Source organism: Schistocerca nitens, chromosome 1 (assembly GCF_023898315.1).
Source record: "Schistocerca nitens isolate TAMUIC-IGC-003100 chromosome 1, iqSchNite1.1, whole genome shotgun sequence".
Lineage (NCBI taxonomy): Eukaryota > Metazoa > Arthropoda > Insecta > Orthoptera > Acrididae > Schistocerca > Schistocerca nitens.
Genome location: NC_064614.1, coordinates 921,859,675 through 921,887,489, shown reverse-complemented (window position 1 = coordinate 921,887,489; position 27,815 = coordinate 921,859,675). Strand labels below are relative to the sequence as shown.

Sequence of the window (27,815 nt, the reverse complement as noted above, 5' to 3'; positions counted from 1 at the left end):
TTAATGCATTATTGTAGCCAAGATAGACATGAAGCCCACACCTACCACAGTGGTACAAGTTTATATCCCAACTAGTTCCACAGATGATGAAGAGACTGAAGAAATGTATGATGAGATAAAAGAAATTATTCATATAATTAAGGGATACGAAAATTTAGTAGTCATGGGGACTGGAATTCGATAGTAGGAAAAGGAAGTGAAGGAAAAGTAGTGGGTGAATATGGACTGGGGGTAAGGAATGAAAGAGGAAGCCGACTGGTAGAATTTTGCACTGTAGCATAACTTAATCATAGCTAACATTTGGTTTAAGAATCACGAAAGAAGGTTGTATACATGGAAGAGACCTAGAGACACCTGAAAGTTTCAGACTGATTACATAATGGTAAGACAGAGATTTAGGATCCAGATTTTAAATTGTAAGACATTTCCTGGGGCAAATGTGGTCTCCGACCACAATTTACTGGTTATGAACTGTAGATTAAAATTGAAGAAACTGTGAAAGGTAGGAATGTAAGGAGATAGAACCTGGATAAACTAAATGAACTAGAGGTTGCAGAGAGTTTCAAAGGGAGCAAGGAATACAGTAAAGAAGAATGGGGAGCTTTAAGAGATGAAGTTGTGAAGGCAGCAGAGTATCACGTACATAAAAAGACAAGGATTAGTGAAAACCCTTGGGTAACATAAAAGATACTGAATTTAGTTGATGAAAGGAGAGTGTTTAAAAATGCAGTAAAAGAAGCAGCAAAAATGAGATCAACAGGAAGTGCAAAATGGTTATACAGGAATGGCTAGAGGACAAATGTAAGGCTGTAAAAGCATATATCATTAGGGGGTAAGATAGACACTGCCTACAGGAAAATTAGAGAGACCTTTGGAGAAAAGAGAACGACATGTATGAATATTAAGCGCTCAAATGGAAAACGAGTCTTAAGCACAGAAAGGAAAGCAGAAAGGTGAAGGAGTACATAGAGGGTCTACACAAGGGCGATGTACTTGAAGGCAATATTATGGAAATGGAAGAAGGTGTAAATCAAGATGAGATGAGAAATGTGACACTGTGTGAGGAATTTGACAGAGCACTGAAAGCTTTGGGAGAGCCAGCCATGACAAAACTGTTCCATCTGGTGAGCAAGATGTATGAGACATGCGAAATGCCCTCAATCTTAAATAAGAATATAGTAATTCCAGTTCCAAAGAAAGCAGATGCTAACAGATGTGAAAATTACCGAACTACCAGTTTAATAAGTCTAATTTGAAAATACTAACACAAATTCTTTACAGACGATTGAAAAAACTGGTAGAAGCTGGCCTCGGGGAATATCAGTTTGGATTTCATAGAAATGTAGGAACACGCAAGACAATACTGACCCTACGACTTATCTTAGAAGATAGGTTAAGGAAAGGCAATCCTACATTTATAGCATTTGTAGACTTGGAGAAAGCTTTTTTCAGTGTTGACTGGAATGCTCTCTTTCAAATTCTAAAGGTGGCAGGGGTGAAATACAGGCTATTTACAATTTGAACAGAAACCAGATGGCAGTTATAAGAGCATGAAAGGGAAGCAGTGCTTGAGAAGGGAGTAAGACAGAGTTGTAGTCTATCCCCGATGTTATTCAATCTGTATACTGAGCAAGCAGTAAAGGAAATAAATGAAAAATTTGGAGTAGGAATTACAATCCAGGGAGAACAAATAAAACCATTGAATTTTGCCGATTACATTGTAATTCTGTCAGTGACAGCAAAGGACTTGGAAGAGTAGTTGAACGGAATGGACAGTGCCTTGAAAGGAGGATATAAGATGAACATCAACAAAAGCAAAATGAGGATAATGGAATGTAGTCAAATTAAATCAGGTGATGCTGAGGGAATTAGATTAGGAAATGAGACACTTAAAGTAGTAGATGAGTTTTGCTATTTGGGCAGCAAAATAACTGATGATGGTCGAAGTAGAGAGAATATAAAATGTAGTCTGGCAATGTTAAGGATAGTGTTTCTGAAGCAGAGAAATTTGTCAACATCAAGTATAGATTTAAGTGTCAGGAAGTCCTTTCTGAAAGTATTTGAATAGAGTGTAGCTGTGTATGGAAGTGAAACATGGACGATAAATAGTTTAGACAAGAAGAGAAAAGAAGCTTTTGAAATATGGTTTTACAGAAGAATGCTGAAGATTAGAAGAGTAGATCATATAACTAATGAGGTGGTACTGATTAGAATTGGAGGGAAGAGGAATTTGTGGCATAACTTGACTAGAAGAAGTGATTAGTTGGTAGGACATGTTCTGAGGCATCAAGGGATCACGAATTTAGTATTGGAGGGAAGCATGGAGGGTAAAAATCGTAGAGGGAGACCACACTAAGCAGATTCAGAATGATTTATGATGTATTAATTACTTGGAGATGAAGAGGCTTGCACAGGATAGAGCAGCATGGAGAGCTGCATCAAATCAGTCTTTGAACTGAAGACCACAACAACAACATGGCTATTTAACTGTGCAGATCTGTACCCACAAGGTGTTTTCCTGAAATATGCACTGAAAGGACAGATATATCAGTAGAAGCATCACACTGTTGAACAGATGAAGCAGAATTATGAATGGACAAAGCACTTTAGCCCAGTGTAAATGTTAGCTGATAAAACAGAACACCAGAAGAAAATGCCCTGTTGCAACAATGACTTTGATGTTTTGCTTATACAAAGGGCATTCAAAAAGTTTTGCACAGTCATCTCTAATTGTTTTATATTATGCAGGAGGAGAATGAAATTTTTTGTGAACATACTTGGAACATTTAGCTATACTATGAGCCTACTCAATGTAGCCTCCATCAGCTGTGATGCATCTGGCCCAACATTCTTTCCACGATGTAAATGCAGTTTGGTAAAATTCTCAGCATTGACTTTTACACAATCACTTGACACAGGAAATAAGGTCTTTCTCACTATCAAATGTTTTGCCGCACAGGTGGGCCTTCAGGTGACAAAAGAGGTCAAAATCAGACGGAGCTAAGTTCGCACTGTAGGGAGTATGAAGAACAATTTGCCAACCCATTTTCCTCATTTTCTCCTGTGACATAAGGGCTGTATGGGGTTTGGCATTGTCACAGTGTAGTCTGATTAGCTGACCCTGAAGCTGTGGTCTGTTTGTCCAGTGACAAACAGTAATGGTCCCGGTTAATCGTGGAGCCAGGTTCCAAAAAGTCAATGAAAATGACACCACACTGATCCTAGAAGGAGGAGGTCATCACCTTTTGGCCTGCTGTTCGTGAAAGTCTTGGTTTCTTCTTCCGTGAAAGTCTCGGTTTCTTCTTCCGTGAAAGTCTCGGTTTCTTCTTCCATGAAAGTCTTGGTTTCTTCTTCCAAGGGGAACCCAGATGACACCACCCCATGGACTGGGTTTTGCTCTCAGTTTCAGACAAAAACAACCAAGTTTCATTCTGTGTAATGACGGTGCCAAAACACTGTTTCCACTCTTCAGTAAAGGTCTTCATGAGACCCTTCGCACAAATTCTTCCTCCTCATTTTCATTTCTCTTGTCAATGATCTAAGCACCCAACGTGCACAGATTTTTCTGTACCCTAGTGACTGTCCCAGTGATACCACACTATCCAATGACAAACGAGTCATTTCAGCAAGCTGTCATGTCGTCACACATCTGTCATTTTGGATGATTTGATCAATGGTCTCCTTATTCACATCACTCACTACCGTCGATGGTCTACCGCATCATGGATTGTCCAGTAGAAAGAAATCACCTTCTGTAAACCTCTGCAACCACCGCTGTATGCTGCTGTGATCCACTGTGTCCTTCCTATGAACAGGGAGAAACTTCCTGGGAATCAATGTGGCAGGGTCGTTGCCGGTCTCAAAGAGGAACTCCATCACCGACCGTTGTCACAACCTGACATCTACTTCACAGTCCATTACGGCTCACCTGTACATAAAAGAAAATACTTTTATATACCAACTTATAGGTAAATGTTCCAAGTATGTTCACAAAAAATTTCATTCCCCTCCTGCAAAAAATGAAACAATTGGAGACAACTGTGCAAAACTTTTTGAATGCCCTTCGTATGTGCATAACACTCTATAGCATCAGTTTTCTATCCATCCCCCCCCCCCCCCCCCCCCTCTCTCTCTCTCTCTCTCTCTCTCTCTCTCTCTCTCTCTCTCTCACACACACACACACACACACACACACACACACACACACACCTGCCCCCACCCTACCCCTCTCCCACACCCTCCCGATAATTCTGTTACTCATAATGTTTCTGATTTCCTTTAAGGGGCTCCGGAATGCCCTATACTTGCAATGTTAAAATAACGCTTATAAATTACATCTTTCCTCACAAAGTATTTGAGGTAGGAAGTTGAACTTTTTACAGATTATTTATTGGAATATGGGCTACAACTTAACACAGGGATTTTACAAAATTTTAGTTCTGTTATTAAAGATGATTTTTTTTAAATTGTAATGAAAATTCACAACATTTTTTTGCAATTTTTTATTTATATATTCAAAAATATACAGTTTTTTGGAAAAAGGCTGTGTTAAATTATGCAGACGGTAATGTGTAACATTTACTGAAAGTTTGAAACAAATATGTTTGGAAGATCCTTAGAAAACATGTAATTAGTGTGAGAAAATAAAAGTTTTGGGAATCGAGCGACAAAGATTGGATTAACTTTTTAGTGCATTCCAGGTCCATAGGATGGATTATCTTCATCCTCTGCAAACTCCTCCTCCAGCTTCCTCTTGTTCCTCCTCCTGTTTACTCTTGCTTGTATTTCTAGACTCTTTACAGCCCTGTCTGCAGCCCGAAGGCGTTCCTTGTCTAAAGCAAGCATCGCTCGTACCATGTTAGAACCTATCTTCATTCCCATACTTCTAAATACCTTGCACCTTACAATGTTGCCATCATTGAAAGTCGCAACAGCATCATACACACCAAAGTGAAGTGTTTCTATTCCAACAAATACAGTCTTGGGGATTCTCGACCATATAACACTATTTACACTTTCATTGGGGTTTTGAGTTTTTCCGTGAATACACTTTTTCAACGGTTCAGGTGCTGCTAAGTCTCTGAAAATAGGTTTTATCACCTCCATTATTGCATGAGGCAGACTATGCTTATGAGTGTACACTTCACCAGTTAGCAATCCTTTGTTATATTTACACCAACTGTCTTCTTCTTTGGGACACAAGCTATGTTGGGGATTTTCATCGGTTGAAGAAGTATGAAAAAAAAGAGCCCAAACAGCCTTCTTCATTTCGTCGACACTTTGTGTACTTGCCTAATAGCCATTCCATAATAGTTCTGCATTTTGTCAATTACACTGTCAGTTAACCTTCCCTTCCCATCCAACCCTTTACCATCACTGAGTTTTTGTTTTTTGTACGAAGCTTTCAGTCGCCGAAGTCTTGTTCCCATTCGCTTCTGTACGTGTCCAATACACTCAAATTTCTGCACTACAACATCATCACCAAAGGGCTTCAGTCCTTGAACATGTTTGAAACTTTTAGAATCACCGTCACCAAGGTAATTAACATATCGCACTTTATCACACGCCTCAGAACGTTGGAATATACTGGCAACACCAGCCACTTCCATTCCTCCACTACTGCCACTATAGTTAGCTTTGCAATTATTTTCATGTGTACCTTTATATTTTTGTGGACATCTACAATACTTTGATATTACTGCTACATCTAAAACTTTCCCTGTATACATACTGGTGGCAGATACTACACCATGAAGAGATGTGTGTCCCCGTTTATGCCAGGTACCATCGAGCGCTGCAGTCAAATCTCTGTTACCATTATTTTCCATTACTGCCTCTTCCACAGCATTCTTCACAGATTCTATACAGACATCTTCTACTTTAGACCCTATTAATTTATCATAGGTCGTAAACTTGGTTGGGGGATTTGGAAGATTCATGATTCCACAGAAAATTGCACCTGCAGTAGCACCTTTACCAACTGAACGCAAGGAATAAACAAATCTAATGTTGTGTTCGTAGATTTTGCTACCATTTTCTTCAGTTGCAGTTACTGCAACACTGTTCCAAAAGGTGGTCATGTATGAACACTTATCACATTTCAGTTGTATTTCACTAGCAAGTCCTACGTGCTTTATTATGGAGAGTTCCAGACCAACTTCACTACAATGAATACATCTTACACAGTTTGAAAAAATTCCTTTGAGAACCGACATATCAAATATTTCATTCACATCCGATTCGCCCATAAAACATTCATAGTTTTCACTCATTGAACCAAGCTTCTTCTGTGAAGTATTTTCTTTCCCACTTTGACTGCTATGGGCAGGTGTACTTGAGAGGTTAGGTTCACTCACTTGGTTATCGTCTTTATTGTTTACAGTAATAACACATACCTTTGGCTTTCCAACATTTCTCCTTTTCTTAAAAGCCTTCAGAGGATTTCTAATAACTTTACTTTTACTCATTATTATACTTCAACAAAACAGAGACTCAAGAAACAGAATTAATTACGAATATTTTCGAGATAACGACAGAGTAAATAAACATGAAACAATCGACAATCACACCAGCGATATATATTGAACCATCACAGGTTAGCCGCAGCACATACTTTATCTCACATCACTAAAATGTACCTGATGAACACGGACGTTAATAATAACACCATTTGACAGCAGTTTAACAGCGTCACAGTGGGTCACGCCCATGTAGAACACATTTCAAAAAAATTTAAAAATAGTTGTAGTCTTCGGAATTGAATAAATTATATATCTATTAAAAGGTAACAGTCTGCAGATTCAGGAAACGCAAAAAAGTAAAAATTGAACTTTTCATGATTTTGAGCCTTTCCGGAGCCCCTTAAAAAGCTATCTTCTAAATGATTTCAGAAATTACAAGGGACTAAAGAGCAAACAATGATTTGGTTTATAGTTGGATGACATGTAACTATGTCATTCTCAAACCCTAAAACCTTCACTTTCACAGGTTATACTAATCCCTGAAATGATACACAAAAGAAATTATAAATGAAGTAAAATTTGTAGTTTAATGGCAAAGAAATGAGCAAGTAATACAAATGAAGGACTAGGAGGCTACCTGAGTACAAACTGGCAATTATTTTTCATTTGAAATTGTGTAATGAAGTTGGTAATCAAGTGGAAAATATTTTCAGTTTACTGATAAACTATACCATATGTTTTCACAGAACTTAATATAAACAATATAGTACCTGAGCAATCTACTTGATCTAAGTTGCTCCACATGTTTCTGGCTGATAGCCCTTGAAGAACTTCCAGTATCACCACTTTCTGTTGGTTTATGCAGGCTAAAAGCAAATCAAAATTTTATACATTCTCGAATTATTAATAAAGATAAATTCTGTGTCATACAGGGGTAAGTCAATTATTATCTGCAAAGTAGTTATAAAATTTTATTGTAATCAAATAGGAAACTTACAAGTACATCATTTTTCGACATAGTCTTCTTGCATTTCAACGCACTTGGTGCATCGTTGTACAAGCTTCCTGATGCCCTCAATAGGTTCTCGGTTGAGCTGCAAGCCAGGAATGCACCGCTTCTTTCAGTGCTTCGTCGAAGGCAAATCGATGGCCCCTTAATGCCTGTCTGAGTGGACCAAACAAGTGATAGTCAGAAGGGGCAAGATCGGGACTATGTGGAGGATGATTCAGTACTTCAAATTTGAGTTTCTGGAGTGTTTCAGCAGTGTGGGCAGCAGTATGCAGACGAGCATTGTCGTGCAACAACACAACACCTTTTGACAGCAATCCTCGGCGTTTACTTTGAATTGCAGGCTTTAGCCTGGCGTAAGCATCTCACTGTAATGTACACTGTTTATTGTGGTGCCCTTTTCCCCATAATGTTCCAGTACTGGACCTTGTGCGTCCCAAAAGCCGTTAAGCATCAGTTTTCCTGCAGACAGTTGGGTCTTGAACTTCTTCTTGCATGGTGAATTTGGATGTTTCCATTCCATAATCTGTGGTTTACTCTCTGGCTCGTAATGATGGATCCATGTTTCGTCATCAGTAATGATCCTGTCTAAGAAGTTGCTCCCTTCGTTACCATAGTGATCCTATTTTTTTTTTTTTTTTGCAAATGTCCACGCACAATTGTTTATGCAACTGTGTTAGTTGTTTTGGGACTCATCTTGCACAAACTTTAAGAAACCCAAGTCTGTTGTGGATGATTTCGTAGGCAGAACCATGACTAATTTGCAGATGATGTGCCACTTCGTCAATAGTTAATCATCTGTCTAAGAGAATCATTTCACGTGAACGCTCAATTTGTGGCGGTAAACAGTCGTCCGGCTCCATCGTGCGTAACACTTGCGCGACCATGTCAGAATTGTTCAGTCCATTTGTAGACACTCCGTTGTGGCAAAACACTGTTTCCGTACTGTACTGAAAGTCTTCCATGAATTTCGGCCCCTGATACGTCTTCCGACCACAAAAAATGGATCACTGGATGTTGCTCTTCTTTGGTGCAAATAGACAGCAGGGCAGCCATGATTAACAGCATGGTAGTGATAACGAAACTAACTTAGCAGCTTGAGAATTGCAAAGATATAACAAAAAATAAACAAAGCATTTGTCATCAATGTAAAACTACAGTACTACCAAAATAAAAATAAAACTAAATTGTGGATAATAATTGGCTTACCATCGTATAAAGAGGTTCATGCAATCCAAATACAGAAAAAATTAAATAGCGTAAAAGATTAATTGTACATTTGTAATGAATTATGAGAATTAAAAAACAAAAGTTTGTTGAAATCTATACAAGAAACCAGGAAATATGGCAAGATATCCAACCAGTGGTTGCACTCCAGCCCTTGACACACACACACACACACACACACACAGTACAAACTTCATGCAATAATACTAATTAAAAACATTATATAAATGTTTTCACAGTTAACAGCATTACTATTTCTGTACATTCTTTGCACTTGATTGCTGCCAATATGCCATCTTTGCTTAATCCAGTGCATAGGAAGTGCCTCAAATGCAAGATATTTACATTTTTTATAGTGTTTACTTTTGTAATCAAAACAACCACACGACTTTTGAGTTTTGTTGTCTTTCATTACTGAGTTGAGCTTGTCAGTCACAGCCTCCTAGAACTCTGGACTGAAATACAGAGAAATCATGAGCCCTGTAGGTGTATTTCTGTTTTCTGAGAGGAAAGTGGATGAACACAAATCTGGTGAGTAAACTGGATGACACAACTTCGAGACTTAATTTTCACCAGAAATGGTGATTCACTGCTGGTGACCAAGTCAAAGCATCACAGGAGAAAGCAAAAGACACACACACACACACACACACACACACACACACACAAGCACATTGTCATGTGAGCTAGCAAGCATTTTCAACACTTCCTAACAGAATTACTTATTTATTGTTGTGCACTGATGCTCGAATTCTCTGTAAAGAATGCCAAATCAATCAAGAAACACGAAATACCTGTTTATACTAGATCTGCACACTCTTCAATAATAGTGGCTACACTGATGCCTCTCAACATAGCTGTCTGAAAGTGCTCAATCTATGTACACATTTATATCATATCACTAGCTGATCTGGAAGTAGTGCATAATCAGAGTAACCAAGAGAACTTGGTTATGGCCATACTCATTAAATAAGATAAATACACAGTGCAACACAATTAAAGGATCACTTTTTCGAAACACCATAACTGTCTACCATTGTGATGCATCTGTTTGAAATTTGGTTCAAAGGTGTTAACGATCTTCCTCTGCAATGGTGGAAAAACATGGCACCTTCTGATGTCACCCTCAGGCTCAACAACGCTATGTGTTGATACGTGCCAAGAAGAAAAAGGCCCAAGCTCAGAAGTTCGTGTGAGATGTAAAGTGGATTAATGATGTCACACTGGCACCAAATTTCATCAAAATTTTGCCCAACTCCATTACGGATGGTTCACACGATGGGAAGGTCTTCGCACCCCCTCTTACCGACATTGTACCCCATCTTTTGACGCCTCTGCAATAGAGGTCAGAATGGCAATGCTCAGTGTTGAACTTGGACACTTTCTTAGGGGTGCCTGAGCAAATCATTCCAGATACTCCACTGCTCAGAATTAACACGAAGAGACCTAAGGATGTGGCATCCCATCCCTTGAGGCCACGATTCCCACATATTCTGCAGTTGAAAATGACAGTGCACAGTGCAGTGAGAAACAAGATGACGTTCTTGACAACCTCCGACACCGCTTCTCTAACAACTTCCCTGTGGACTGCAGCATGATCACAGTTTTTGCTTGGTGTACAGGGTGGAACCACTATGCACCATTTAAAACCATTTAATGAAATTAGAACGTGATGTGAAGCAGCAGATGGTGCTTCTGTTTTCTCACCCCTCACGTTTTGCACCCCCCTGCTGCGTAATCACGGCCGTGGTTGTGACATAGACACGCGCATAAATTAAACAGCGAACAGTCCCTCTATGACCCCCCAATCGGCAATAACCTTGGTGCCACCTGTGCTCTTTTCTTGAGAACGTTAAAAATGTACCTGTACAGACAAAGACCTAAGTGCTGGCAGTGTAGGGACTCCTTTTGACACACTGCACTTCAAATGCGGCCACTGAACACTAGTGCAGAGATGTACTACAACTCAATTGTTTTGTTCTGATGGACAAGGAAATCATTTTCAGGGCAAAGAAAGGTACACATTCTGATTTCAATGATTTCTTTATTGATTACAATGAATATTCAGTAAGATGTGGCACCAACACTAGCAGTATTAACCGCCTCGCATTAGCAATGACAACTGTGGATCACAGAATTGCTGTTGTCCTGGGGGATGTTGATCCAGATGTTTTGGAAGGCACTGGACAATTTATCAACTGTTCCTGGCAGGGGATGCAAGCACCTTACTCTTCGCTCCATGTAATATGACACATTTTCAATTGGCTGCAAGTCTGGGCTGTTGGTATAAAAGATCATCACAATGATGGCTGCTGACCAGACCTTCAATGGCCTGGGCACTGTGAGATAAAGCATTGTCCTGCATCAATGTGCAGCACAATCCAAAAGCTGCAGCATTGCCCCATCCCAGTAGCACTGTGTGTTCAATGCAGGAGGAGGCACTATGACAAGGGGTATTTTCCTGTGTCTAATGCCTCCCCAATTCGTGACACTTCTGCTACGAAATGCACTCCGCAGGGAAACGAGGATCCTTCATTGACGTGTGTGGACAAATGTGCTGTTCCTATAGGCATCGCCAAACTGTTTGTGCCGACACCACTCGACCAGTAGAAGCACGGCAATTGGCTAGAGTTGGTGCTGTCTCTCTTCGGTCCCAGGTCTCCTGCCAAGCAATAGCACAATCCTCTCGTGCTGTAGTGCAACGGTAGGTGCTCTGACGTGTCTCTGTACAGGTACATTCTTACTGTGCTCAAAAAAGAAGCGTGGGTGGCACCGAGGGTATTGCCAAACGGGGGGCTCGTAGAGGCATTGTTTGCTATTTTATTCACGCATGTATCAATGTCATTCTTCCATGATCACACAAGAGGAGGGTGGAAAACTGTTGTTGTTGTGGTCTTCAGTCCTGAGACTGGTTTGATGCGGCTCTCCATGCTACTCTATCCTGTGCAAGCTTCTTCATCTCCCAGTACTTACTGCAGCCTACATCCTTCTGAATCTGCTTAGTGTATTCATCTCTTGGTCTCCCTCATCGATTTTTACCCTCCACGCTACCCTCCAATACTAAATTGGTGATCCCTCGATGTCTCAGAACGTGTCTAATATATCCGCCGTCCGCGGATAGGAAAATCTCAGAGTGTGAATTATCGCGTTTTTATTTAAACTAAAGTCTTTCTTCAAAATTTACAAAACAATATTCGTGAAGTAGGACTGATCTTCCAAGCCTACCAATAACTAAATCAGAGATTCTTCCAAACATAAACTGTCTGTAGTAAACATACAACTTCACCAAACCAAGCCCCGGGCGTCTCGTGAAGAGCGGTGCGGAGTCCACGTTGCCGTCACCTGAGTCCGAGGACGAGTAGAGGCTCTGCGAGGATGGCTCCGGTACGCTGGTGGCGGTGGACGATGACGTGGCGGCTACGATGACACCAGTGCACTCGCTCGGTGTGAACTGTCTCTCCAGGCTCCTGCGCCAGCCTAAATACTGCTTGGCGCATGGATATGGCTGGCTCTATTTGCAGTCACGTGTCGAGCGGAAGGAAAGAGATCTGTGGCTGTAGCGGCCTCTTGTGGTGCCGTGGACGCCTCCTGGTGGTCTCTGGGAAGTGTCTGTGTTTCCGGGACGACCGGCCAGGCTGACCCCTACTCGGTCCAGAGCCCGCTGTACCGGTCTGCTTCGCAGGAAGCGAGAGTTGCAGGCGCTTAGTCTGGACACAGTAATGTCCTACCAATCGATCCCTTCTTCTAGTCAAGTTGTGCCACAAACTCCTCTTCTCCCCAACTCTATTCAATACCTCCTCATTAGTTATGTGATCTACCCATCTAATCTTCAGCATTCTTCTGTAGCACCACATTTCGAAAGCTTCTATTCTTTTCTTGTCTAAACTATTTATCGTCCATGTTTCACTTCCATACATGGCTACACACCATACAAATACTTTCAGAAACGACTTCCTTACATTTAATTTAGATCTATACTCGATGTTAACAAATTTCTCTTCTTCAGAAACTCTTTCCCTGCCATTGCCAGTCTACATTTTATATCCTCTCTACTTCAACCATCATCACTTATTTTGCTCCCCAAATAGCAAAACTCCTTTACTACGTTAAGTGTCTCATTTTCTAATCTATTTCCCTCAGCATCACCCGACTTAATTCGACTACATTCCATTATCCTCGTTTTGCTTTTGTTGATGTTCATCTTGTACCCTCCTTTCAAGACACTGTCCATTCCGTTCAACTGCTCTTCCAAGTCCTTTGCTGTCTCTGACAGAATTACAATGTCATCGGCAAACCTCAATGTTTTTATTTCTTCTTCACAGATTTTAATACCTACTCTGAACTTTTCTTTTGTTTCCTTTACTGCTTGCTCAATATACAGATTGAATAACATTGGGGATAGGCTACAACCCTGTCTCACCCCCTTCCCAACCACTGCTTCCCTTTCATGCCCCTTGACTCTTATAACTGCCATCTGCTTTCTGTACAAATTGTAAACAGCCTTTCGCTCCCTGTATTTTACCCCTGCCACCTTCAGAATTTGAAAGAGTATTCCAATCAACATTGTCAAAAGCTTTCTCTAAGTCTACAAATGCTAGAAATGTAGGTTTGCCTTTCCTTAATCTTTCTTCTAAGATAAGTCGTAGGGTCAGTATTGCCTCACGTGTTCCAACATTTCTACGGAATCCAAACTGATCTTCCTCAAGGTTGGCTTCTATCAGTTTTTCCATTCGTCTGTAAAGAATTCGCGTTAGTATTCTGCAGCTGTGACTTATTAAACTGATAGTTCGGTAATTTTCACATCTGTCAACACCTGCTTTCTTTGTGATTGGAATTATTATATTTTTCTTGAAGTCTGAGGGTATTTCGTCTGTCTCACACATCTTGCACACCATATGGTAGAGTTTTGTCAGGACTGGCTCTCCCAAGGCTGTCAGTAGTTCTAATGGAATGTTGTCTACTCCGGGGGCCTTGTTTAGACTCAGGTCTTTCAGTACTCTGTCAAACTCTTCACACAGTAACATATCTCCCATTTCATCTTCATCTACATCCTCTTCCATTTCCATAATATTGTCTTCAAGTACATCGCCCTTGTATAGACCCTCTATATACTCCTTACACCTTTCTGCTTTCCTTCTTTGCTTAGAACTGGGTTTCCATCAAAGCTCTTGATATTCATGCAAGTGGTTCTCTTTTCTCCAAAGGTCTCTCTAATTTTCCTGTAGGCAGTGTCTATCTTACCCCTAGTGAGATAAGCCTCTACATCCTTACATTTGTCCTCTAGCCATCCCTACTTAGCCATTTTGCACTTCCTGTCGATCTCATTTTTGAGATGTTTGTATTCCTTTTTGCCTGCTTCATTTACTGCATTTTTATATTTTCTCCTTTCAGTAATTAAATTCAATATTTCTTCAGTTACCCAAGGGTTTCTACTAGCCCTTGTCTTTTTACCTATTTGATCCTCAGCTGCCTTCACTATTTCATCCCTCAAAGCTACCCATTCTTCTTCTACCGTATTTCTTTCCCCCATTCCTGTCAATTGTTCCCTTATGCTCTCCCTGAAACTCTGTACAACCTCTGGTTCTTTCAGTTTATCCAGGTCCCATCTCCTTAAATTACCACCATTTTGCAGTTTCTTCAGTTTTAATCTACAGTTCATAACCAATAGATTGTGGTCAGAGTCCACATCTGCCTCTGGAAATGTCTTACAATTTAAAACCTGGTGCAAAACTAGAGAACTGAAAAATCATAAACACCCTTTGCTGCTTCAGATCATGTTCAATCCTCATGAACGGTTTTTAACAGTGCCTAGTGGTTCTGCCCTGTGCACCAGAAGAGAAACTGTGGTTGTGCTGCACTCCAAAGGGGTGCGGTCACGTTTAATGCAACTGCAGTTCCACAATGTCCTTAGAGAAGGGTTGAATCATCTGGGGTGGTGTCAGCAGTGTCAAGAATGTTATCCTGTTGCTTATTGCACTACAAACTGTCACTTTCGACTGCAAAATGTATGGGAATCAAGGCTCCAAGGGGAGAGGTGGTTTCACTGATGCCTTCTATGCCACCTCCTGAAGACTTTTCACGTTGATTTTGAATCACGGTCTCTCTGAAATGATTTCCTTGGCCACCCACAAGAAAACTGGGTAATTTAAATATTGGATGTTGCGGTTCTAACCTCCATTGTGAGGTGTAGCGCCTTCGCATCACTCCTGTCACTTGTTAGGACCATATCGTTATAGGCATGAGTCATCGACAGATGTCACCAGCTGACATGGACCTGAATTACAGTGCTGCACGTAGTTGTACTAATAGGTGGCAGAGGTCAGCAGTTGACGGACAGTGCTAGCAGTCGTAGTCAAAACAATGTTGTAAAGTTATGTTTGATTAATATTTAATGTATTTGCATAATTATAATGTGTAGTAATTAGCAGTGCGAGTATTGTATGAGTGAAGAAGATCAGAAGTAAATGAAAATTGTTTTGTTTATTCACGAAGTACCAGTTATACTATATAGGGGATTTACTATAATTAAATGTGCAGTCAGTTTATGGTACTAATAAATCGTGAGTAGAACACAAATGAATCGGTAATTTCAGAAGGAGTAATTTTATGTTTGATACTTTTCTAAATTTGTTTATTTAGCAAATGCCATAGAAATAAATGTTTTACTATGATTGGTCATTGAAGTAAAGCGCGGGTTAGCGCGGGATAATACTGCAACCTGATTTGCTGTTTGTGATATCAGCCAATCAGAAAAATGCAGGCTTGCGCCAATCTATGCTGGGAACAAAGCCTTTGGTGTGATCTAGGTAAGTTGGGGCTGAGGGTTCGAACTAGTAACATCTCATTGAAAGCAGCTCCGACGAAAGTACTGTAAAATCACGGAAAAATGCTAATTACGAGTTCGCGAAGTAGTACGAAGTGTATTTAAATAAACGGTATAGTGGAAGTCGTGTGGAATTTCCAACGGAATATCAAAATTATTGCTTTTGATTGTTAGTTAAAACCGCGTGGTGTGTTGTGCGATCTAAGACTGGAACAGGTATTACGTGTAGAGCAGAGTGCACAACATTTGAGCGAGCATTTTCATAACTAAATGACCTAGTGAACTCTATAACTTCGGTAACGGGTGTAAATACCATAAACTGGCTGCGTGTGTGATTGTGGTGTGCGTGGGAACTTTACATTATGTAGAAATGTAGTACGGACTTGGCAGTATTAACTGTAATCTTTATCGTAAAAATACACCTGAAAATTTACATTGCCAAACTAAAACTTTTATTTCAGTATTAGCCACATCCCGTTTACTGGACAATTCTATGTATGTTGCGACCTGCAATAGACAGTAGTGGTCTAGTATTTTCTACTACAGCTTTTAGCTAGACAAATGAACATTGCTGGACACTGGCAGGGCAGTAAAAAAGAAACGTGCCACACTGCAATTGCAGAGGTGTTAAAAGAAGGGGTGAAATGAGGGTAAGAGGAAGTGCGATGGCCTCCCCATTGTGCGACAGGCCCATGTCACATGTTGAGCAGAACTGTGGCAACATTTGGTGTGAATGTGATGTAATTAACCCACCTTATACCTAATACGAACTTCTGAGCTCTGGTTTTTGTTTGGCACATGTTGACACCTTGCTGTCTGAAGTGTTGTTGAGCCAGAGGGTGATATCACAGGGTACCATGCTTTTGCACCAACACAAAGAAAAGTTGTAGCCACCTTTGAGCCAAATTTCAAACTTACTTGTCTCAATGGGAGACAATTATGGAGTTTTGAAAAGGTGACCATTTAATTGTGTTGCACAGTGTATTTAGGAGATCACAAGTCTGTTAAATTCTGCCTTAACATTAATAGGCTCACACATTTGAAATCTATGAACAAAAGCAGAAGGATAAAATTGGGAAATTTCTGGGAGCATATCTCAAATTACGTAAGATTAAGTGTACAAGTCAAAGGATACAGAAAACCAAAACACATTATTTACCTGAAAGATGGAAGATTAGTAGATCTGGTACAGAAATAGTTACACCTTCATCTACATCCATACTCTGCAAAACCACTGTGAGGTGTATAAGGCTTTTTCTTGTTGCATTCATGTATGGAGTGCAGGAAGAATGACTGCTTAAGTGTCTCTGTGAGCACTGTAATTAGTCTAATCTTGTCTCTGCGGTCCCTATGGGAGCAATACGTAGGAGACTGAAGTATATTCCTTGATTTATCACTTAAAGGTGGTTGTTGAAACTTTCTAAGTAGGCTTTCATGGAATAGTTTGCATCTATCTTTAAGAATTTGCCCATGCTGCTCTTCTTATACATTTGATATCCTGCATTGGTCCTATCTGGTATGTGTGACATTCACTTGCACAATATTTTACAATGAGGGGCATGAGTGTTTTTAAGCAATTTCCTTTGTAGACTAATTGCAAGTCCCCAGTATTCTACTGATAAACCGAAGTCTACTACCTGCTTTACTTAATGTTGGTTGATTTGGGGTAGTGGACCAAACAGTGAGGTCATCAGTCCCATTAGATTAGAGAAGAATGGGGAAGGATGTTGGCCATGCCCTTTCACAGGAACCATCATGGTATTTATGTGAAGCAATTTAGGGAAATCACTGAAAACCTAACTCAGGATGGCTGGACATGGGTTTGAACTATTGTCCTCCCAAATGAGAGTCCAGTGTGCTAACAACTGCATCACCTCACTCAGTGCTTTACTTATGACTGAGCCTACGTGATCCTTCCATTTCATATCTCTACAAATTTTATACCCAGGTATTTGTATGAGCTGAGGGATTCCAACTGTGACCCATCGATTTTATAGTTGTATAATACAGTGGAACCTCGTTTAACAAGCACCTCCCACAACAGGCAATTCACATAACAAGCAAAAAGAAATTGTAAAAAAATGACTCGCTTAATGAGCAATGTTTCGCATAACGAGTAATAACGATTTAGTGTGATGTCACCAGCCATTCATGTGCAATGCAGGAAATGTTCAACAATATGAAGACCTTTCACTGTCGACAGTGGCATATTTAGTACATACTGCAGTCGGGGTTTAGTGCTCTTTCTGCTGCCGTCTTAGTGCAGCTAGTGATCACATATTTTTCTAAACTTGTGTTCACACAGTGTTTTTTGTGTGCAAATTTTAATAACCTTTGCAGAAACTTCCCCGAAGATAAAGTCGCAAAAGACGACCATAAGAGAAAGAAAATGTACTTAGAAATGAAATGTGAAATCACTGAAAAACATGAACGTGGTATAGTATGCACCTACAATCAGTCTACATGAACTATTTGCACTATCCTCAAGAACAAGGACAAGCTTTAGGAGGCAGATGCTTCAAAGGGAGTGACAAGATTATCTAAACAACAGTTTCGTATTCTGGACAATGTCAAAAGGTTGCTCCATATATGGATAAATGAAAAGCAATTGCAAGGCAATACTGTTAACGAGAACATCATTTACGAGAAGGTGAGAATGATTTTCACCAACCTCATTAAGAAGACACGAGGATTGTCAGCGGCCAAAGAAGTGTTTAAGGGAAGCTGTGGATGGTTTGAGAAGTTTAAGAGAAGAATGAGCATCCACAGCACTGTGAGGCACAGCAAAGCACCCAGCTCCGACATGAAGGCAGCAGAGAACTTCATTAGAAACTTCAAGATGCTCGTACATTCTGAGATTTATCCACCGCAACAGGTTTTCAATTGTGACGAGATGGGTCTATTTTGGAAAAACATGGCGAAGTGTACCTTTATAAAAGCAGAGGAGAATGCACTGCCTGGTGACAAGACAATGAAAGACCCTCTCACACTGCTACTCTGCGCCAGTGCAAGAGACGATTTGAAAATAAAACCACTGTTTGTTTACCATTCAGAAACCCCATGAGCCTTCTTGAAGTGTAAATTCCAGAAGAGCATGGTTGATCTTTTTTGATTGGATCAATGAGGTGTTTGGTCCTCCAGTGAAAAAATATTTGCTCGAGACGAATCTGTAATTCCACATCTTTCTTGTTATGGACAACGCTCCCGCCCATTCTCCAGGCCTACAATGCCATCTCCTTGAAGAATTTCAATTCATCAAGATCAAATTTCTGCACTATAAGTAAGATTCCGGAATGAATTATGCTCACCATGTGAGGTTCCACCTCTACATTTCTTCGTATTACGAAGAGCAAAATTTTACTTCAACATAATGAATACTAGGAACCCAGTCTTTTTTACTTAAGGGCATGTCTCTGTTACATCATCTGAGATTTGTATTCTATAAATATATAATGTTTTATAAGCATTGTAGATTAAATGTAAGAAGAGAATAGAAGCTTTCGAAATGTGGTGCTACAGAAGATTGCTGAAGATTAGAAGGATAGATCACATAACTAATGAGGAGGTATTGAATAGAATTGGGGAGAAGAGAAGTTTGTGGCACAACTTGACTAGAAGAAGGGATCGGTTGGTAGGACATGTTCTGAGGCATCAAGGGATCACCAATTTAGTATTGGAGGGCAGAGTGGAGGGTAAAAATCGTAGAGGGAGACCAAGAGATGAATACACTAAGCAGATTCAGAAGGATGTAGGCTGCAGTACGTACTGGGAGATGAAGAAGCTTGCACAGGATAGAGTAGCATGGAGAGTTGCATCAAACCAGTCTCAGGACTGAAGACCACAACAACGACAGATTAAATGTGCAGACAAGGATAGACAACAGATGCGGACAGCAAACCGAAAATGTACTTGTTCATGTGTAAATACAAAGCCTGTGAACATTTCATCTACAAAGGGTGGCATTGGGAGAGCTGTGATCGTTGCTTAACATAAATCAACAGTTTTATGTATCAGTCACTTATTTATTACGCCATTATGTGCTACTATGGTTCACACCGTCACCTTCACGTGGAGAATTGTTTAATTATACAGCTGGTGTTAGTGAAGAGCACAGATACCTTTCCACAACAGCATATCAAGGATGGACGGATGGAGATGGTCATAAGGGCGCCCAACGGCGAGGCCTTTAGTGCCCGCGCAAAGACAGATTGAGATGAGTGTCAGAAAAATACCCAGAACAGAAAGAGAAAACAGCAAATAAAACACACGTAACAAAGGGTGGAAAACCATACGGATCCACACCAAAGCATGGGACGAAGCATGGCATCAGCAGTAAAACATGAACAACATAGGAAGAAAGTGGTAGAAGGAGCTAAAACAATATAGCAGATGGATGTGGTTGGCGAACCGCAAGGAAAAAAAAAAGAAAAAGGGAGGCACCATCCACTCCGCAACACACTAAAACCTCCAGCTTAAAAGTTTAGGCCAGAGGCCAGACACATTGCAAAACTTTAAAACCCTAAATACTCTCGTCTCATCATCAGCTAAAATAGGGGGCAGATCCCCATCAATTTTTGCCGCCACCCTTGCATCATGGTATAAAATGCACTTTGTTAAAACGTGGCAAACAGAGAGGTACTCACCACAGGCATCACAAAATGGGGGAATGGGGGATCCTCCCGCCGTAATAAAAAGCTATGTGTGAGAGGACAGCGCCCAATCCTAAGACAAGTGAGTGTGACTTCATCCCGCCTGAGCAACCAGCAGGAGGAACGCCATGGCCGGTTTGTCGACTTCACCGACTGCAGCTTATTCGCTGTCACCGCCAGCCATTCCTCCTACCACAACTGCCTGCACTTCCTATGTAGGACAGAAATGACAGACTGCAAGGGAATAGGACACTGTGCCACATCCTGTCCTATGTGGGCCTCCTCGGCAGCCCGATTGGCCTGTTCACTGCCCCATATCCGTATATGACCAGGCACCCAGCAGAATGACACCTGCTTACACTGCTGGTGGAGCAAGTACAGTTGGTCAAATATGAGCCAGACCAACTCCTCAGCTGGGTACAGGTTCTGCAACGATTGTAAGGCACTAAGGGAATTGGAGCAAATGAGAAAACGTTTACCCAGAAGACGATGCATCTGCTCCAGCCGGCAGCCAAGGAAATTCCAATGTTTGGGGCCCATCACTGTAAATGACCGTGAAACCGTGATGCATATCTAAAGTGTTAAAAAACAGATTGGTATGTAAAATCTGGTGTTCTATCCTTAAAATTAGTCAAATCTAAAATAATCCTGGGTCTCTGGAGGAGCCAGGGTGGAAATCTGCTCCAACCTCAACGTAAAAAATTAAGACCAGCCGCATCCATCTCTAAAAGGCAATCCTGTGTGCGAATCCCATAGGGCCTCATTGCACGTTGCCAGGTACGAACAAGCCGTGCCAGCGGAAGCCGAGCTGCGGTAAGGTATGCAGGTGTGTATGGTGTGGACAGTGTTTTATATATCTGGCACACCGTAAGAAGCCGCTGCCTGATGTGAAGTGGCGGCTCACCAGCCTCTGCACTGAGGCTGGGTATGCGGCTTGTTCTGAAGGCCCCAGTGGCCAACAGAATGCCTTCATGATGCACCATGTCCAACATTTTCAAATAAGAAGGTCTTTCAGACCCATACTCCGTGCACCCATAATTGGGGCGAGATTGCACAACTGCCCTATAAAAGTGGAGCAGACAAGTCCTGTCCAACCCCCAATCCCAATACTGAGAGCCTTAAGTGACCGTTTATTCAGGTACCCAGCAAATGAATGCTGAGCCCTTGATGGGAGCAGACCAAGGACAAGGTAGATTATGTTGTGTCTTTTGAAAGAAAGTAGGGTTGAAAAAAGCCTGCACACTGTTACTTGCTGCATGGGCTCTCCACTGTACATTTGCTTACTTTGTTTTGGACCTTGGCTGTTTGTTACAGCAGATCACAATTCGACTATTATATTAAATGATTACATACATAAACATGGTTTTCTTTTATTTTAAAGAATATGAATGTCCTGCAACACAACATGGACATGTGCACAATTCAGTTATTATATTTAAGTGCTTTTATATAGATTACTACCGATAATATGTATATATTGTAGGTTGAACTAGATCTTAGTCAGACATGTGTAGAGAAACATTGTGCAATTGCCTTATTTACTCGAATCTACGCCGCACTCGAATCTACGCCGCATCCGAAAAATGAGACTCGAAATCAAGGAAAAATATTTTCCCGAATCTAAGCCACTCCTGAAATTTGAGACTCGAAATTCAAGATGAGAGAAAAGTTTTAGATCGCCCCTCCAAATCGAAAAACAGTTGGTCCATTGTAACGTGAAACACAATTGAGGTCGAATGGATGAAGATACAGTTACAGTAGTTTGGTTCGAGTCGTAAGCTTAACAGTTAAGCTTTACCAGGTAGCCATTGCTATGTGTCAGGCGCTCCGTCCGTATTTATACGGGTACCCTTCCTTTTTCGCATGCTTCGTCTGGTTTGAATTGATTGCTTTTTTTGCTTTGATCTGATAAGTGCCGTTCTCTTTGTTATAGGTATTTATGTCACTCTAAGCTGAGAATGGCAAGGAAATCGTTTCTGAAGAAGAGAAATTTGTTAACATCGAGTATAGATTTAAGTGTCAGGAAGTCGTTTCTGAAAGTATTTGTATGGAGTGTAGCCATGTATGGAAGTGAAACATGGACGATAACCAGTTTGGACAAGAAGAGAATAGAAGCTTTCGAAATGTGGTGCTACAGAAGAATGCTGAAGATAAGGTGGGTAGATCACGTAACTAATGAGGAGGTATTGAATAGGATTGGGGAGCAGAGAAGTTTGTGGCACAACTTGACTAGAAGAAGGGATCGGTTGGTAGGACATGTTTTGAGGCATCAAGGGATCACAAATTTAGCATTGGAGGGCAGCGTGGAGGGTAAAAATCATAGAGGGAGACCAAGAGATAAATACACTAAGCAGATTCAGAAGGATGTAGGTTGCAGTAGGTACTGGGAGATGAAGCTTGCACAGGATAGAGTAGCATGGAGAGCTGCATCAAACCAGTCTCAGGACTGAAGACCACAACAACAACAATCATGCATTGTTTATTACATTCTGATAATGCGTGTTTACGACCTGTCGCCGCTCGCGGCATGGCTTGCTTTTGTGCGGGCTACCGCGGCTTTTTAAAAAGAGGAATTGTCTAATAAGCGAAACAATGGCGCGAGTCTGCTATTTATTGTTACTTAAACTGCTGCTTTCTTTGATAATGATCAACAAGAACCAAATAATAGACTGCGTATGATAGAAGATGTTCTGAATGAGAGATTAGCGACAATTTTTCTCCGTTTGAAAATCTTTGCAGACGACTCTTTAGTACATTACATTCTGCACAGAAATTATGGTCATCTTAGATTTAAAAATCTAGTCAGTTGCCGTGCTTAGTTTCTGACTGTATCACTATTCAGCATAAGAATAATACGAATATAAACATGGCATGATATGTATATTCTTCCGCGTTTGCTGTTCGAGTTTCGTAGTTTATTAGGCAAGGCAGACAGGATTTAAGTGAAATAGCAGCAAACACGAAAGAATACATGGCATAATGTTTACATTCTTCTACCTTTTAATTTATTTACCGACGCTGAGGTTTTGGCACCAGTGTTTATCTTTGTGCCTGCAAAGCGCGACATATATTTGACGGCAGAAGTTAGCTGTGGCGGCACCTACCAACATTTTTCAGAACTTCCGCTTACTTTGCACTCGATTCTAAGCCACAGGCGGTTTTTTGGATTACAAAAACCGGAAAAAAAGTGCGGCTTAGATTCGAGTAAATACGGTACTGGAATCATATGTGATGTAATGAAACCTATCTTGGTGTGTATTCCCCTGGCTCAGATGAAAAACCTTTTTCGATGATTTAGATACTGTACTCTGCTACATAACAAAGAGGAAACAATATGTAAATATAATTGGGGAGACTTTAATTCAAGCTTTGATGGAACATGTAACAAACCTGGTTTAAGTAAGTGACTGAATATGCTAAGGCAACACAACTTCCATCATGTAAATTCAGAACTGACAATAACAAACGTGTACTTAGATAATGCTTTTGTCATCTGTGCTCGTGGCTCATACTCCACCAGTGTAAAGGAATTTGATTTCTCAGACCACTCCATGTTAACAGTACAGTTAACACATTTTATAAAATGGGATGGGAACAAGGCCATACAAAAGTTACCAAAAACCTAACATCTTAATACTAACAAAAAACAATATCAGAAAACTAACACACCCGTTGAGCATAACTAATTAGGACAAATTATTTCAAAGATGTGATTCCAATGCCCAAACAGTTTATGAAACATTCCACAACTACTTAATAGGTATGTTAAAAGCTCAATTTGTTCCAAAAAAAATCTGATAAAACAAGAAAGGGTGAACTGTGGTACACCAAAGAATTGGAGAATTTAAAAAAGTGAAGCTGTTAAAGTGCCTTGGCAAAGTAAATAATTCTAATGAAATTAAGAGCCTCGAAATAACTACTAAGAAAATGTACAAGAAAGAGCTATAATTGGCTATACAAAGACACAACACTAATTCCATAAAAAAATAGTAAAAACCAGTGTAAAACAGCCTGGTCAGTAATTAATATTGTTAAAGGTGAAATCAGAAATTTTGATAAGACAGTCCCAATGCCAGCAGATACATTCAACAAATATTTTGTAAGCTGTGCTGCTGAAATCAAAAAATTGATCAGTACACCCAATGTAACATAAATAGATTATGTTAAGAGCACAAACCTAAATCATAATCAGGCCAGACCTTCATTAAATCACTTCACAGAGATATGCCAAGATGAAGTTCTTAAAATTGTCAAAGAAATGAAAAATTCATGTAGTACAGATATTTTTAATATGTCAAACAATCTACTGACACAGGTAATACAGTACATTGCAGCACCATAAACATATTCTATACACTTGTGTCTCATAGAAGGTGTTTTTCCTTATCCTCTCAAACTATCCAAGGTGGCTCCAGTCTTTAAGAAGGGTAGTATATCTGATCCAGCAAACTACAGGCCAATTTCACTAAGTACAGTACTAGCTGAAGTCTTTGAAGGCATAATGTGTCAGCATGTGTATGAGCACCTAGAACTAAATGATATGTTAAGTACACCACAGTTTGGCAGAAGAAAACAAGTCAACTAGACATGCCACAGAGGTCTTAGTGAGAGACATTTTAGCAGCATAAAGGTAACATTATGTGATCTGAGCATGGCCTTTGACTGTGATGACCACTCTGTTTTGCTGTCTAAACATGAATACTATGGAACATGTGATAAAAGTTTAAAACTCTCAGTATCATATCTTAATAAAAGGAAGCCAGTGGTGATTTCAGAAAGTCATCTGTCACATAGACTTGAGGTTCAAGTCGGAGTGCCACAGGGATCTAAATTAGAACCACTTCTATTGCTTTTACACATAAATGACTTACCAGAAAACATAGGCATAAAGACGTATATGTATGCAGATGATACAACTTCTCTGTCTGTAAACCATGTATTTGATAACCTTGTTAGCAGTATGAATATGGCAAAAGAAAATGCAATATCATGGTTTAATGTGAATAGTCTACTATTAAATGAGAAAAAGACTCAGAATATGTCGTTTGGTCTACCAAAGACTGTAAAAATAAAAATACAAAATGCAAAATTTTTAGATATCATATTTGATAATAAACTAACATGGAACTCTCATGTTGAACACATAGTGGTTAGACTGTCAAGAATTATCTATCTGCTGAAGAGACTGATGTGCTCTGTGGCATTTGAATACGTAAGGACAATGTACTTTGCTTTTTTCAGTCTGTTTTAAGGTACGGATGAATACTCAGGGGAGGGGGGAGGGAGTGAAATTCTGGCAATCCAGAAGAAAGCAATTAGAGTAAAGGCAAAGGTAGCTAATAGGACCCATTGTAAAACCATTGTTCATTAAATATAAAATATTAACAGTTATTAATCTATGTATTCTTGATATTGTTGACTATATACTTGCTGAACTTTCAGATTTAGGTGTAACGAATCAAAGGCACGGTTACAATACAAGAATCTGTATTTCTTTGCTCTTACCACAAAACAGATTAGCAAAAACTAGAAACAGACATAAGTATGTGGCAATTAAAATATATAACAAATTGTCTAAACACGCCTCAAGGATGTCAGTCAAAGTATTTAAGGAAAAGTTACACAACTTATTGTTAACTAACTCCTTTTATTCATTAGAAGAATTTTTAGATATGCTCAATATCAACTTAAATATGTAAAAATGTATTTTACAAAATTAATAGATTAAGTGAATTGATGAAGTCTATTGCATGTAATAATACTAAATGACTAATAAGAAATCTGAAGCTGGATCTGAACTTACTGGGAAATGAATGAATGATGTTAAAGAAAATGATGTGCCCTGAAATTGTAAATTATGAAATTGCTTTAAGTACTTTGTCAGAGCTTTTGAAGAAGTTGGTTGAGCCAGTTTCATTGTTGCTACTGAATAGATTCTCCCCTAGCTTCTTTCTGTGGATACTGATTTCCAGTTGTCAGAGCTTTTGAAGAAGTTGATTGAGCCAGTTTCATTGTTGCTACTGAGTAGTTTCTCCCCTAGCTTCTTTCTGTGGATACTGATTTTCAGTTCTTCATATAAAGATGTCATGTGACCATTGTTCAATGTGTGTAATATTTAAAGATTGCTTTGTACACTGCCACATGGGAAGCTGTTGCAGATGTGTGTGGTGTGTTCTATCTTAAGACTTTGATGTATTCTTTGAACATGGCATGGAACTTATGGCCTGTTTGACAAATGTATTGAGCTGGATACTTATTGTGCATGACTTTACATATGCCAGAGGGTGAAATTTATCTTAGCTGCTTTTCAGATCATGAGATAGTCTGCAAGAAATTTTATTGTTTGTTTAGAGTGCAATTCTTATTTTATGTCATTTGAAAAATTGGCAATTTGTTAGGAGACATCAATGAGGAAGGGGATGCATTTTGTTAGTGTATTTCCTGGCTCTAGAGGGTTACTTTGTTTATTTTCTTTTTTTTACTTTTTTTGCTAAATTGTCTATTAGTGTGGGTTCATACCCATTCGCTGTAGCTATTTATTTTATGGATCTCATTTCATTTTGGAGGTTCTCATCACTCAGTGGGATTTTTAGAGCTCTATGAATGAATGAGTGGTATTCTGCTAATCTGTGAATGTTCAGGAGACAGGATGAAGCACATATGTTTATGTCTGTAGTGGCTGGTTTCCTATAAATGTGGAGGACATATTTGTCACCTTGCTTGCAGATGGAGAGATTAAGGAAGTTAATGCTATTATTTATTTCCATTCACAGGCAAATTTAAACTTTTTGTGCACAAATATAATGTAAAATGGACAGCAGATGCAGCAAGTAGCAGTAGGTGGTCTCTTTTTTGACTCTACTTCCCTTCAAAGGACACAACATTACCTACCTTGTACTTGGTCTCCTGGTGTGGAGAAAGGCATCTTTGTTCTTCACTAATAAACTATGTAACTAAACAATTATCCACACGAATAAGAGGGTGTGAACCATAGATACCTGTAGTAGCAAAATAAATGACTAACACAAAAACCTTATTTATAGCAAAAAGCCTGTGATATTTTCCATATTTGTTGATTTGTCACCCCTCACTCATTTACGTCATATGAGGCATGGATAACATCTCAATGCAATGAGGTAAAGATTGTTTTCATGTCTCACTTCACAAAGCATTTAATGTAATCAGAGAAGTATCTATCACATTGTAATGATTTTCAGTGTTTTTACTATGCCTTTGTTAGTATAATGGTTTTCAAGAAAAAGAATAGTGAATAACTGTGGAAACATTGGAACAATTTTTAGTTCAACAAAACATTGTAGCTTGGATTAAAAATGATCACAGTTCAGTGCATTCCACTACCATATTAAATGCTTTTAAATTAATAGAAAAACCTGTTAATACCAATTCAGAAAAATGAGAGCGAAAATGTAGTATCCACAGCAATACAATGCTCATCTCATCTAAACATCATTTAAAAATAACTAAATCTGAACATATACTACACTGGGATGAATATGAGCTAACAGAATCAATTATCTTGACAGGTGAAGAGTTTTTACACACTGTTACTAAAGATGACAACAGAAGATGAGGCTGAACTATTTCAGTTTGCAGATTTTTTTAAAAAGATTAGCTAAATGAGAGAA

At 39.6% G+C, this 27,815-nt stretch overlaps 1 protein-coding gene across 5 annotated transcripts in view; it reads right to left on the bottom strand.

Annotated features, from left to right (window-relative positions):
- LOC126192472 (telomeric repeat-binding factor 2-interacting protein 1-like) overlaps nt 1-27,815 on the bottom strand; it is a 204,528-nt gene that overhangs the window by 109,642 nt on the left and 67,071 nt on the right. For 4 of the 5 annotated variants that reach the window (XM_049932606.1, XM_049932609.1, XM_049932605.1 and 1 more), the window contains one exon: nt 7,232-7,327. The exons of the other annotated variant lie outside the window; for it this stretch is intronic. In XM_049932606.1, the coding sequence (XP_049788563.1) occupies nt 7,232-7,327 (96 nt within the window). The remainder of the gene's footprint in view (nt 1-7,231; nt 7,328-27,815) is intronic. 5 annotated transcript variants of the gene reach the window in all.